This window comes from Fukomys damarensis, unplaced genomic scaffold (assembly GCF_012274545.1).
Source record: "Fukomys damarensis isolate Sample0158 unplaced genomic scaffold, DMR_v1.0_HiC HiC_scaffold_38, whole genome shotgun sequence".
NCBI lineage: Eukaryota > Metazoa > Chordata > Mammalia > Rodentia > Bathyergidae > Fukomys > Fukomys damarensis.
Genome location: NW_022900950.1, coordinates 75,144,997 through 75,159,838, shown reverse-complemented (window position 1 = coordinate 75,159,838; position 14,842 = coordinate 75,144,997). Strand labels below are relative to the sequence as shown.

The 14,842-nt window shown below is 44.6% G+C and overlaps 2 protein-coding genes across 2 annotated transcripts in view; one reads left to right on the top strand and one right to left on the bottom strand.

Annotated features, from left to right (window-relative positions):
• The window catches only part of Rnf175 (ring finger protein 175), a 35,497-nt gene extending 21,296 nt beyond the window's left edge, over positions 1–14,201 (top strand). The window contains 6 exon segments of the mRNA XM_033759957.1: positions 3,855–3,988; positions 7,236–7,354; positions 9,240–9,332; positions 10,363–10,464; positions 11,301–11,424; positions 14,003–14,201. Of these exon segments, the coding sequence (XP_033615848.1) occupies positions 3,855–3,988; positions 7,236–7,354; positions 9,240–9,332; positions 10,363–10,464; positions 11,301–11,424; positions 14,003–14,201 (771 nt within the window).
• Positions 14,202–14,266: 65 nt separating this feature from the next.
• Positions 14,267–14,842, bottom strand: part of Tlr2 (toll like receptor 2) — a 2,477-nt gene continuing 1,901 nt past the window's right edge. The window contains exon 1 of the mRNA XM_033760039.1: positions 14,267–14,842. This exon is cut by the window's right edge and continues 1,901 nt beyond it. Coding sequence (XP_033615930.1) covers positions 14,394–14,842 — 449 coding nt within the window. The 3' untranslated portion in view covers positions 14,267–14,393.

Here is a 14,842-nt window from a genome sequence, read left to right as displayed (position 1 = left end):
CGCGTGTGCTCTAAAATTTACAAACCTAGAGCTCCAGGTTTCAAGGATTTTGCTTCCTGTCCTCGGAACGTCTGTGGGCAATCAGACAGGAGCGGAAAACATTGTACACGTGTAAGAGCACCATAAGTCTCTGAACTGTTGTTTATCTACTGGCGGAGCAGGACCTAAGCAGACGCACTTTGACCTCATCCTCCCCCCATCATCCTTCCCCTCGACCAGAAGTCTCTCTTGGCCTCTCCTAGGGCGCACAGCCCAGCTTCTGTGGTGCGATTCAGAGACATACCTTTCGGAATTCTTCAGCTGGGGTTCATCTGTGAGACAATGCCTTACTCCTGCAGTTCAGGGTTCAAGGTTCCAGGTGAGCACCAGAGGAGTATTTCAGTCTCTGTCCCAACAAAAACCAGAAGTCATGCCCTGAGAAAATTCCCAAAACCTCCGTGTCCGTGCATAGGAGAGGACGAAAAGTGTTGTATTATTCTGTTCTCTGGTGGACCAGAAGATGTCACCTGGTAAGATAACCAAGTCTTTTAAGCACCAGACTCCTGGGGACTTCTCACCTGACCCCAACCTGGAGGACCTCAACATTTTTGTCATCATTTGTGATCTTCCAGCTACCAAACCTATGAAAACCACCGTTTCCAACCATTCGCATGACCACCAGTGACTCAGACTAATGATGCGCGCACGTGTGTGTGCGCATGTGCACTTGTGACCGAGGTAAGGGGGAGGCAGAGGAAAGCCGACCTCCAACTCCACACCAGTACCCGAGCCTCACACAGGTCATTAAGCAGAGTCCCTGGGAGTAGAGCCAACGCATCTGCTTTACTTTAAAAAAAAAAAAAAAAAAAAAAAAAAAAAAAACTTCTTAGAAAGAGGAATGTGCTCTTAAGCCATCCAAAAGCATGGATGAATCTTAAATGCATACGTATTGCTGAGTAAAAAGAGCCAGGCCAAAAGACTACAAACTATATGACTCTATTTGTGACATTTTGGAAAAAGCACAACTATACAGAACGCTGAACAGATTAGCAGTTGCTAGGGGTTTAAGAGAAGGAATAGAATTGAGTAGGTGAAGAATAGGGGTTTGTTTTTTTGCAGTACTGAGATTTTTATGTCTGATTCTTGAATAATAAATAACAGGCCACTATGCATTTTTCAAAATCCACAAAACTATGTGGCAGAAGGGTTGAACCTGCTCGTGTGAAAATTGTTTAAGTTATTAAAGAGGTTGGAGAATCCCAGGATAGAAAGCAGACTGTGACAGGAGAATCAAACTGCATTACAGATGTGTGAAATAACCTCCCTGAAGGTGTGGGGGGCAGGAATGTGTTATCCTAAGAGACACAAACGCATGGAGATTATAAGGCCAAAAGCAGAAGGAAGCACTACACTGTGCTGCGCTCTACTCAGTAAAGACATTGCCCCAGGGCGAGGGATTAGCAGTTCTGATGCTAGTACCTGTGTGTGCTGGGAGAGAATCTCTAAGTAAATGAATAGCAGACAGTGGGAGCTGGGCTTCTTATTGTCAGGACTAGAGAGATTACAGACAAGGAAGGAGCAAAGACTGGACAACTTACACAGGACGGGTCCAAATTAGAGCCATCAGTGTAAACGCGTGTTGAGCTTAACACAGGTGCAGATGAACAGATACAGAAAAGTTACCAGGTGTGTGTGTCTGCACAGCTCTGTGGATAAAGATATGTTCCTTTGCTCTCTCACCTAAGAGGTCCTACAAGCAATGACACCCCAGAACCATATCCCATGCCTCTATCCCAGCTGATTATAGATTCTGAACAAGGAATATACAAAGCACAATAAAAAAATACAGTGGATGTTTAACTTTTTTAAAAGTTTGTTACACTGAAAAACACAATGACATGAATCCCCTCACTTTGAACACACGTATTCCATCTTTTTTCTCACTTTCTAGAGCAGTTCCGCAAGTCCTCTTTTGTGGTGACTTTAATTGTGCTAGTGTGGTTGTCTCGATACCGCACCTTGAGTCGATTAAAAATGTTTCCCTTTCACGGTCATTTTGACTTTGGGGAAGAGCCAGAAGTCGCACTTTGCCAGATTTGGTGAATAAGGTGGACAAGGACACAGCGTAATATTCTTGTGAACCTGCCTTTCCTTCGGATGACACCTGGCAGCAGCTTTCACTCAAAAGACACTGAGAAAGAAGACTTGCAGAACGGCTGCGGGAAGTGGCAAGAACCTGGGATTAGTGTGTATGAAGGGAGGGAGAGGTTTTGAGGAGGATGAAGGCAGTGTGCCTTTTACTGTGATAAATGTTTTAATTTAATCTTTCATAATACGTTTCAATCCCCTCTTAAACAAGACCCTGGAGCATTCTGTAGTGCCAAGAAGAAGGAAACTGTGATTGTTCATCTTGAGTGCCAACTTGATCAGACTGAGAAATGCCTGGGACATGAGTAAGGCACATTTCTACATGTGTCTGTGAGGGTGTTTCCAGAGGTGGTTGGCACGTGGGACTGCAAAGTGAGCGGGGACCTGCCCTGAACATGGCCAGAAGCCCAGACAGAACAACAGCAGAAGAAGCAGGTGCACATTCTGTGTGTCCCCTCTTCCTCCTTCCTTTCTGGCCACCGTAAGCTGGGCAGCCTTGTCCTGTCACCTGCCACTGCCACCATGTTGTCCTGCCTCACCACAGGGCCGTAACAGCGAAGCCAGCCAACCACAGACTGATACCTCTGAAACCAGGAGACAAAAATAAAGCTTTCTCGCTTTAAACTGACTTCATCTGGCATTTTGTGACAGCAATGGAAAGCTAAGAAACACAGAAATGCTAAAAATAAAACAAAACCAAAATCCTACAATGATAAGACTATGTGCAAACGATACAAGAGCCAACTGAAAGAGCTCCTAATAGCCAAAGTTGAAATTTGAATAGTAAAATAATAACCATGAGTCCACATTGGTATAAAGAGATGACTAAATAAATAGATGGAAAATAGATAAATCCATGCCTTAGAGTTCCACATAGTTGATGAAGATTTTCTGCCCTTAAGGAGGGTGTGGTGGTTACATTTTACTTGTCCATTTACCAGGTGTTTAGTACACACTAAACCAGATGCTGCCGTGAAGGTATTTCATGGATGTGACTAACATCTGTCACCAGTCGACTTAAGGTGAGGCGGATCACCCTTGATGGTGTGGACAGATCATAACCACAGGCCTGAAAAGCAGAAACAGACTTTCCAGGGGAGAAGAAATTCTGCTGGGGATGGCACTGTCAGAAGGAAGGAGGAAGGGGAGGAGGTGGCAGCAAGGGGAGGGAGAGAAAGAGAGGATGTGGTGCTGGCCTTCCCTGAAGGGTTCTGCTTCACCAGCCTCCACACACGTGTGGGGCAATTCCTTAAAATAAATCTGATGGTAAGGACAGAGGAAACAGACTTGGAACACTGGGGTATTCTCTGTGCTATCGTCATATATTGTCTTTAAAATTATTATAAAGTGAGTATTTTATTTTTAAAAGCTTGCTAGCCACTGCGGGGTGCCCCCAGTGCGGAGAACCTCCCCTCACCACCACCCGCAAGACTCCGGGCTCCCTCGTTAGGTCCCTAAATGCATCGCCTTCTTGGAGTGATTCCTTTGTGTGCAAGCAATAAGAACACGGGAATTATTAAAGCTAGGTACATGCCTGGGTGCTCCAGCTCTCTGACTCGGAATCTCCAGAATAAGGAGAGGGGGCCAGTCGATGGAGGGGCAGGAGCTTCCAGCGTGAGGCTGAGCTGCGGCTCTTGGTAGAAGAGGACCTGTGACCGGAGCGTGTAACGACGTAAGGACGGCGCATGCGCGGCTGGCGGTCCGCCCGCGCTCTGTCTTTCCCACAGCTCTGCAGCGTCAGGGGGGCGCCCGCCAGGAGCTTGTCAGACGATATCTGCGTCATCTGTGGGCAGAAGTTCATCGTGGAGCTCAACGAGGAAGGACTCATGGAGAACACCTACCAGCTTTCCTGCAGCCACCTGTGTCCTTCCTTCAGCCTCCCTCAGGCTCCGCCTTCCCCTCGCCTCCTGCTGACCCTGCCTCGTGGGTCTTGCTCAGCTCCAGCCCCAAACCCTACACCTTTATCCACCTTATTCTTGAGGCTTTCTGACAAGCCCAGCTGAATAACATATTGCTAATGAGGATGAACCTTCCCTTACATTTTCTTTGTATCCTGGACTCTAATGCCAAGGAGATCAAAGGCTTCGGGTCTGCGCAGAGGGAAGCTGATGGAAGCCTCAGAGGAGCACAGAACCAAGAAAGACAGGAGAGAAGGGTTGTGGGAGAGAAACTTAGGGAAACGTAGGGGCTGCTGCACACCTCAAATCGGGGAGCACAGGGGCAGGTGGAGCCTGGAGTCCGAATCTTCTTGGGCCAAAAAGCAGAACGTGTGATTTTATCCTGGGGACTCACTTGTGGCCACTGTAGTCACAGGAGGAACTGGTGGGGAAAATCAATCCCCCTTGTCGACTTTCTGGATTAGGCCCTTTTAAAAAAGGAGAGATCCAAATGTGACGTTTGTTCTTGGGCTGTTGGCTCCTTGCCTCTTGGTTCTCGGTTGGAGGATCTTGAGGAGCCAGATAGCAAATAAACCCTGCACCCCAAAACCAGCACAGCCTGGCAACTCCAGGAAGCCTTGAGAAAAGCTTCAGAGTGCAGAAAAAAAGCTGGCATCGAGACGTCTGACCAAAGCACCCAGTGCTGCCCAAGCGTGCAATTGCAGATACTGCTGTGGTGTTTGGCTGATGATCCACATTTTAATTTGTTCCCCACTACAAAAAGGGGACGTTGTTCATCTTTATTTTATAATGCACCATCAATTGTGTAACATTATCTCTAAATACCTGGTCAGATCAAAGCTCTGGCATGAGATGGTTGAACCAGCTGGCTTTTCTCACCAAAGCCCATCTAATGCAGTCAGTAATACCCAGGGCCTTCAGTGTGCAGTGCCTCTATCCAGATTTGTTTAATGTGCCTCTAACAATTGTTTAATCTGGACAGTTTCCACAATCCCAAAAGTCAAAAACTGGTCTGAATGCATCTCAGATGTAATAGGAGCCTTTGCTCCAGCATTTAAGACTTAATATTTCAAGGGAAGAAATACAAAGATACCCCATACGGAATTCTACAGCAGTTTTTCAGTATACATTTCCCAAAAAACTATCAGTCTTAGTAGAAATTTTCCAAGTCTGGCCCTCGTCTTAAGTATGATTTACTTTCAAACGTTGGAATAGAGCCCCTTCTGTGATTTGCCAGTGAAAATATTTTCTCTCTCCACCTTTAAAAGCCCTTAGGGATTGTTGTACATGTGTGCACATGTAATCAAAAGTGTAGTCATCTTTGAGTTTGCTTTGCAGGGATCATTATTAATGTTCCCTTTGAGCATGAGTCATATTAACAAGAAGTGGGTAGACTGGGCCATCTTAACAAGGCAGATCGGCCAGGGTGTGCTTTCCACATGGAGGTTTTGAAGATGAAAGGGGTTGCAGAAATTCCAGGCTCTACGGCTCTATGACCCCTGGACTCTCTACCTATCTGGAAGGTAAGGTTGTACCCCAGCCCTTTGAATGAAAGGTTGTACGGGTTTGGGCTCAAATCTTTGTTGTACAATGCCTTTTTGTGTTAATCCAAACACATTGTAAAAATGCCCCCAATTCCAACAGCATAAAATAGTGGAAACTCTCAGTTTCGTAAAGAGCCGGTGTTGAGAAGCATAGATCAGCTTTTGCCTGGGCTACACCTCTGCTCTCCTGTTCCTTAGGGAGGAAACCTCTTCCCCATCAGTGCTGTTGACACGAATGTGGGACAAATGGGTCAGAAGTTCAAGTGCTCTCAGCCAAGAAAGCCACCCTGAGAGCAGTGACATAGAAATAGACCAACAGGAAGGATCTTGTTCTAGTGAATCATTTTGTCCAAATCTGCAATATGGGGGAGTCTAGAAATATTTATTTCCAAATATGAGTGACTTGAAATGATTCATTTCCTTTTTCATTCCTTCATTCTTCATTCATTCAGTCATTCCATAAATATTCCCTGGGCATCTGTTCAAGGTACTGAGGACACAGGTGAATGCAGCATGGTCCCACCCACACCATGTGACTTAAGAGAGACAGTAAGGGTGCAGAACATCTGATGCATGGGGATAAGCATTAGAATAGGGGTTTATCTCAGCTTGGGGAACAAAAGGCTGAACTTTTCTGGAAAAGGTGATGAAATCTTAATACCTAGAGTTTGAGAGGCTAAGTTGAGGGAGGTTAAATTCTATTAAAGATAATTTTCTCTTTATTGGTAATTTTTTAAAATCCAAGAAAAGCTTAAGAAATTAATAGGTGTACTTGTAAATTTAGGGGTGGGGATATAGCTCAGTGATGATGCTAGGTATGCCTGAGGCTAAGGTTCCATTCCCAGCACACACACACACACACACACACACACACACACGCACGCACACACGCACGCGCACACACACACAAAGAGGGGAAAGAAAAGAACAATCTGTAAGCTTGACCATAAATGATTTAAACTCATCTAAGTCCCTAAGCCAAGGCTGATGACGTAGAAAGTTAACAAGTAAGGCACAGAAGTGGGATTGTGAGACACTACAGTGACTCCCTCAGAAATGCACAGAAAAGGGTTTGGGACTGTGCTGTGCTGATGTGTTCGCCTGAGACGCAACTGCACTAAAGCACCTCACACTCTTCACCTGACTTCTGGAATCAAGTGAGGCCAGGATTCATCAGGCTAAAAAGCTAGACAACAAATTCCTCGGGGTCAGAACGCTAATGCAGTTGCCAGGGGTAGTAGCAGCGCTCACTTGTAATCCCAGAACTTCGAGAGACTGAGGCAAGAGTATCACAAATTCAAGCCCCACCTGGGAAATTTAGACACTTAGCAAGACCCTGTCTCAAAATAAAAAGTGTGAAAAAGGACTGTGCTGTAGCTCAACGTGAGGACCCTGGGTTTAGTCCCAAGTGCCAAAAAAATAAATAAATAAAAGAAGGAAGGAAAAGGGAGTGAGGGAAGAAGGGAGGGTGGGAGGAAGGAAGGAAATGTAACACGCGCTCCATGCTCACCGCCTTGGTCCTACAGAATCACCCTGAACAAATGATGTACAAATGAAGCCAGGACTGATTGCCCCTACTAGACTCCAAAGGCAGGGTGGTTTCCTTGTCACCATGAAGCAGACATGCCCTTGATTATCTAAAAGCTTCCCTATCAAGATGCTTCAGCTTTCATGAATTCTGCGTCCGAGGTTGGTGCATCGTTGGTAAAAAGCAGACTTGACCTTACTGCAAAGAGAAGGTCGATCTGAAGAGGATGATCAGTAACCCATATCCTTTTAATGAAAGTTGCAAAATACGATCATCAGCGTCTCTAGGGACACACGCTTCGGTCTGCATCTTCATTATCGATACATAGTTACAGCAGAAAACTTCTGTTCTTTCTAAAATTTATTTCACAATGCTAAAATTCTCTCTTCCCACCTGTGCCTATTCTGCTTAGGAAGTTAAGGGCCAAAAATCATTCCACTAGTCACGTTTCATATACTCCATGTTAAGGGGTCTGGTGGCAACATGATGAGAGCCTGCAAAAACAGGTGAAGCCTATGGAAAAATAATCACAACAGATGGATGAATGTGTGGACGGATAAACAGCTGGCTGGGTGGGTGCATGGAATGGTGATTAGATCAGTAGATAAATTGGAATTGAAAATGTAAAAGTCCCAAATGTGAACTAGAGTGCAGAGAAATATTTTAGGGTGCACCAAATTTTATTACTCTCAGAAATGAATAGGTCCCTCCTTCTCCCTCTCTCCTAAGGCTAAACCCTAATGATAATAATCCTGGGAGGGAAGAAAGACACACAGACTCCACCTGCTTGTGCCAGCAACTGGATTTTCATAAACACCAGAGATGCCCAAGTGAATAAACCCAAGGCTCACATAGATCACAGGAAGGGGACAGCCCCATGTAGACCCACCTCGAAAGGCTCAATCCCCTACCTCACTGTCCCAAGGCCATGGCACCTCTTCCAGGAGGGAGAGGGGATAAAACAGCCCCTGAAATGTCGGAATCCACCTGCCATGTGCTCTTTCCCCTCACTCTGTTGGAGAGTTGGTCCTACTGAGGAAGCACTCAAGGTCGAAGGTGAGAGATGAACCTTCCTCCCTGCCTCCCAGCCACTTCCTTCCCACCCCTGAGACCTCCTTCTAGTAAGAGGAGCCCAGTCCAGGGAGCTTGGGGCTAATAACTTATAAAACCCCAATGCAAACCCCTTTGTTATAAAAATTAGTGATGATACGCTCATAAATGTCACCTTAAATGATGGTTTAGATAACAGCAAAGAAGATTCTTATTAAGGGTGACTTTCTGGAAACAATAAGCTACTGAATAGTACATGTATCCTTTTTATTGAGACTCAGTATAAGGGAAAGTTATATATGAAAAAGCCGCTCTTTGGGGTAAAATTGCCATGAGAGATGCTAGTATTAATTAACTTCCCTTAGCAAAATTTATCAAAGACGCCAGAAAAAGGTATGTGTCATCTATGAGCTAGTGTTGCCCTTCCTAATGTCCACTGAGCTGACCATAGAAAAGCCCAGAGCAAAGTTTTTGCTCATTTACAGTAGCTTCTTGGACTAGTGATTTAGCTCAATGGCACTGTACCTGCCTCACAAGTGCAAGGTTCTGAGTTTGATCCCTGCTACCAAAAAAGAAAAAAAAAAAAGTATAGTAGCTTGTGTTATCCTTGGTCTTCCAGTAGAGTCATTCCTCTCTTGTTGTTATCTTTTAGCATATATTTTTGTCTCTATCTTCATTTCATAGGTTGGGATTTCACTGTAAACAATTTCTTTCTTTTCTTTTTTATTTTTTTTTGGAAATTCTGTGGGGGCAATTAACAATGATAGCTACGTTGTTATAAAAATCATGTCAAGGGTGCCTTTTTTCTTTTTCAAAAAAAGAACCATAGATACAAGTTCTTGCTAAAATGTTGTCCAGTCTGGCCCCCATGGTCTTAGACTCAAGTGATCTTCCTGCCTCATCCTCCAGAGTAGCTGGAATGATCACCTCTATTGCCATGCTAGGCGTGCAAAGAGCTTTTAATTGAGCACATAGAATCAACAAGAAAGGACATATCTGTCCTTTACATTGCTTATAATATTTGCACTTCATAACTGTGATTATTTCTGCTACTTGGCTGCACATGGAGTGACCTCCTTAACTGGGATTTAGCTGGTGGCACACATGTTTCGTATAGGGAAATCCTGGATTGGCTTCATTACCTGCTGGCCTGGCAACCTGTGGTAATAGGAACAGTTCAAGACAGTAACTATTCACTGAGTTAGAATAGTGCCGCCAAATTACCCCAGAAGCAATGTATCACATCGCTAAAATGTGTTTAAATCCTTTGTCTCACCTTTAATATTGATCTTGTTTTTTTTTAGAAATGACCTCAATAGTCCAGAAAACTTAATAAAAGTTTGGATCGTACTCCAAACAACTTCTCTCTGTGGAAAGAATTTAAAGAGAAGCTGAACAATGGAATAAACAAATAAAATATACCTTTCCCTCTTTCCCATTACAATATTCTAACTCACACATGGACCCATTTGTTACACAGTGGCTTTAGACCACTGGTTTGGCTGATAGTGAAGTATTTCTGGGGTCTTTAAAGCACTTCTCACATATAGCATGTAGTTATAATTAATGCCTTCCAATCACTTGCACATCTTCCAAGAAGTAGGTAGAGTAGTTAAGTATAACCATATAGCTCAGGATGGACAGCAGAAAGAAGCAGGGAGCAAGGAATGTGTCTCCACCAGCACTGTGGTTTGAGAGCACTGTCTTCTTTACTCTCCATTCTTGTCACCACCGGGCAGTCCTGAAACCACAAACTACTTAGGGTGGTTAGCACCATGAATTGATTCCAGCTTCACACACTTTAGATGCAGCCACCTCTGAAAAAGCCCCACCTATTATTGTATGAGGCTTTGGGGGGATATCAAGACACAGCCATAACATTGTGCTGCTGGGTCCCCGAAAGACGCATGCATATCCCTTCATGCAAAAGGTATGTAGTTCATTTCCAAGAGTTACCAAAGTCCTACCAGTCCCAGCATTGCTGACAAGTCAAAGTCCAAAGTCACCTCTGAGATTTAAGGCAAACTCTTAGCTGTGAGACTCTGTACAAATGAAAAGAAAATTAAACACTTCCAATATTCAATGGCACAAGGTAGACACTGCTCTTCCAAAAGGTACAACAGAAACGCCAAGGAATGGGGCCAAAGCAAGTCCAAAATCCAGCAGGGCTAACCCACAGTTCCACTTCCATTAAGTCCCATGGTTCCACTTCTAGCATCCGTGGCCATCTGTGGCAAGTTACGAACTCTGAAGGGCTTAGGTGGCTCTGCCCCTTCAGCACTGCCAGTGGTTGAAGCTCCCATGGCTTCTGTCTGGGGTCAGCTCTGTTCCCTCCTTGCAGTTTTCCTCAGATGATCCAGGTTCCTGGCCTCTCCAAACTCCTGGAGCCTCCACTGCACCTTCGGCTTCACACACTGCCCTCTCAGGGGCGCCCTGCCTGACCTCCCAGCCCATCTTCTGAGATCTGGGTGGAAGCCTTCCTGACCCAACAACTCTCACATACTGCATGCACCTAAAACCAGCACCACATGGGTGATGCCAAGGTCTGCTGCCAGCCGCCAGGCTTCCTTCTCTCTTGGCCCTAGGGGTCCAGTACCTATGAGCCAAATTCCCTCAGCCGCTGCCATTCTGGAACATGGCACTCTGGGGCCCTCCCAAAGCAAAGACTTTCACTTTTGCAATTTTGAGGCTGCCAAGGGTGGAGTCCTGCTGCTTCCTGTGATGCCCTCAGGCCACCTCTTCTATTCTATTCCTTCTCAGCAATCAAGATCTCCTCTTCTCTCTCTTTGCAGGCTGAAACTTTACTGGAGCTTTCTTTCTAGCCAAACTCAAAATGTTTTAAATCATTCTGCTGGGCTCTTTCCTCTTGATTCTCAACATAAATCTGGCTAAATGCCCCCAAAAGTAGCCCTTTCACTTCTCCAACATGAGGCTCTATTGAATTTCTTCTGCAAGATTAGTCTGCTACTCTTAATATCAGTTTCAGGTATAGTGTCAGGACACCAGAAAAATGCAGACAAACTTTCTGCTAAGGTATAATCCACATCATCTGGAGTCCAACTGCCAATGCAGTCCTTCTTCCCAGCAGAACACTTGACCCAGATCTACTGGTATCATTTCTATCAGCATTCTGGTCTTCTGATCTCTGACAAGAATCTCCCATTAAGCACAGCCTCGGCCATTCCAGCTCTACTTTTTCAGCCAGCCTTTCAAAACCTTTCCTAACTCTTCCCCTTCCCACAAGACAACTCCAAAAGCCCAAAAACCACATGGTCAGGTATGGTCACAGCAATAACCCCACTTCTGGTATTAAAATATGTATCAGTCAGTGTTTACTAGAGAAACAGATATAACACAAATTATACAAGTATATATGAGAATTTACAAGATTGGTTTACAATGGCCGCCCACAGAGCTGGGTATGAAAGAATGAAGAGGGTCTGTCTGCATGAAGGATCTGAAGGGTCCAGTTAAGGGTCTGGAGCTCACTGCAGTTTCCTGTGTGAGGAAGATGATAGGAAGGAGAGGAGGTGTAAAGGCAGGTAGTAGGGGCAATAAATATGAGCAAAATAGAAGTACTAAAACATGAAACTAGAAACTAAGGGGCAGTGTGAGGAAGGGGGAAAACGGAGGGGGTAATATATATTGTGCTTTAGGGAAATCTGCCAGAATGAAATCCATAGATTTTTATAACCAATTTTAAAAGCTTTAAAAAAATCCAACAAATAACAAGGAATACTATTAAAACAGAGGAGGCTTCATATTGATCTGTAGTGTTTTGACACTTACCATTTATGGATAGCTGCATGAGGGTAGCTTCTCATACCCTTTAGGCTATGGGCGGGAGGTAAAGCAGTTTTTATCCATATAGAATTCAAAATGTCCCTCACCATTCAGAAATGTTCTGTTATCATTGTGTGAGGCAGTTTTCTGTCACTGTAACAAATACCTAAAATAGCCCCAAAAGAGAAAAGATTTACTTTGGCTCATAGTTTTGGAAACGTCAGCCTGCAGTTGATTGGCTCTGTAGCTTTGGGCCTGCCATACATCATGTGAGTGCCCAAGGAGACCTGTTCACTCCAGGTGGCAAGGAAGCAGGAGGAAGAAAAAGAAAGGGCTAAGGTCCCCATGTCCCTTTCATGAACATGCTCCCAATGACCTACCTTCCACTAAGCTCCATTAAAGGTTCTACCACTCCTAACATGCCACAGACTGTTACCACTTTTCTGTGGGACCCAAAATACCATACAGCAATCACTAAACAATCTCATAAAAAATAATAAAGATAAAATTTTTGTGTCTTTATAGTGTTTACCATCTAATCCGAATTTTCTAAAGCACTATGTACATGTACATTGAAAAAATATTGGCAAGTTACATACTACAAAGTTAACAGCAGTTATTCGAGGTGATCGCAGTTATTCTTCTTTTCTTTTTTTATATTCTCTGTTTTCCAAAATTTCCATAGTGAAAATGTTCAACGTTTGCAATAAGAAAAAGAAAGATTATTTTAAAGGTAATTTTAAACCTATGAACCATGAAGCGATTGCTATAGCTGTTGAAAATTTTCAAAGTTAAGTCCATTTGGTGTCGTGACAGTTAATACAGTGCTAATTAGCAAGTGGGAAAGCAAAGCAGAAGGCTCATTATTGTGCTGAGTCCCTGTGGCACCTCCTCAAGATCCCCTCTTCTGAACTTGTCTGGATTTTTGTTGGCTGGCTTATGCTTCCTCCTCTAGATTCTCCTGGGAGTGTGTATGGAAGAGAAGCACTATGCGAGCTCTCTGAGACGAATGCCTGTTATCACTTAACAAAGTTCTTCCTTTGGGGTATTTTTCTGTAAACACCAGGATCCCTTACATCATGCTAGTATCCACAATAGGAAAATATCCACTTATAAGCCATAATATAAAAAGAAATGAATCGCTTCCTGGAAAATAATACCATCTACTGACATGCAGCACCAGCATCCTTCCTGCCCCCCACATGCGTCTGTGGTCCCCGTGCTCACAGATTTGGTAGCCTCGCCCTCCTCACCCCCAACTGAGAAGGAATGGTCACTGGGGAGTGTGGGCTTGGTGCGCTGCTGCATTTCATTCTTTAGGACTTTGGCATATAGAGAGCACCGTCCCTGTTTTAAAGACAGGAAAACGTTGGAGGTCAGACCAAGCCAACATCACATCTACTAACACAGATCGTCCTAACTCCAGAGCCCAAGGAACCACATCAGCTTAGTTCTGGTTGAGAATAGAGCTGGGCTTCTAGGACTTTCATTCCCTTTCCCAGATGGGAAAAGAGAGCTGTGTAGGGTGAGGAAAGGGCTCTTAAGAACCAATGGTACATTCCAACTCAATGTATTATTGAATCTTCATCATAAAAATTAGCACAAGGTAGTATCTATGTACAGATTGTGTACCCAACTATTTTTGAGTCATGGGGAAGAACCTCTAGGTATATAATTATTATAAAATCTATTTTTGCTCTCACATAGTTTTTTTAAATTTTCACGAAGAAAATGTTTTCAAAGAATTAGAAACCAGACTTTTCACAGAAAAAAAAAAGCAACAGGATGCGTAAGGGAACAGACAGCAAGAGTAAGCAGATATTAATGAGAAATCAACAGGTAGCTGAAGGCTGAAGAAGACCAGAGTCAGGGTTAGGAGACGACTTGCAAATTCTTCCCACACTAAAACTTTTTTATGTCAGTGATTTTGTTCTGACGCTAAGACAAAGTTTGCTGGCCTTTGTGTTACATACTCTAAGGCTGGACAGATCTATCAAATTCCCAGAAAGACAGTTCACGTGAAAACCCTCTGTGTGTCTTGTTTAACTGGGAACACACTGCCCTTTTTGTAGGAATAGCAACAAGTTTGGCAGCGTGCCGCAAATGATTTCTCTTGTTGATCATGAGATCAGTGGCAAAAGAGGTGACAGCAGCCTCCGAAGAAAGCTGGCCACACAAGTCGCTGTGCCATTTCCTGGCAAACTAAGGCAACTGGAACAGACTGTTCGGATGCCTGTCATGGACTTAGATTGTGGCTATCTCGTAGTTTAAAGAAAAAACGTTTTTTAAAAATCTGGTAACAGTTTTTATAAAACACCTCTCTAGATTAAAAAAAAAAAAAAAAAAAAAACTACAGTTTTATTAAGCAAGCCTCCCGTGACCGTGCACTCCTCGCCCTTTGCCCCAGCGTGTCACAGTGAACTTAACCCCGGCGAGCGGTAGACGGGCCTCGCACACAAGGACCTAGGCCTTTATCGCGCTTCTCAGATTTGCCCAGAAGCCTTCCCGCCGAGCCTCCTCGGCCGGCCACTCCAGGTAGGTCCTGGTGTTCATGATCTTCCGCAGCTTGCAGAAGCGCTGCGGGATGGCCTTCTTCTCGATGGGCTCCAGCAGGACCAGGATGGCGGCGTCGTCGTTCTCGTCGAAGAGGCGGAAGTGGGAGAAGTCCAGCTCGTACTTGCACCACTCGCTCTTCACGAAGTTCTGCGAAAGCACAAACACGGTCTTGCGGCTCTTTTCGATGGAGTCGATGATGTTGTCCAGGATCCACTTCCCGGGGACGAAGTCGCGCTTGTGCAGGCACAGGCGGAGGGGCGGGTGGCGGTGCTCCAGCTCCTGGACCAGCAGCTCCTCCACCCAGCGGGCGTCGCGCTCGCTGTAGGACACGAAGGCGTCGAAGCAGAGGTCGCGGC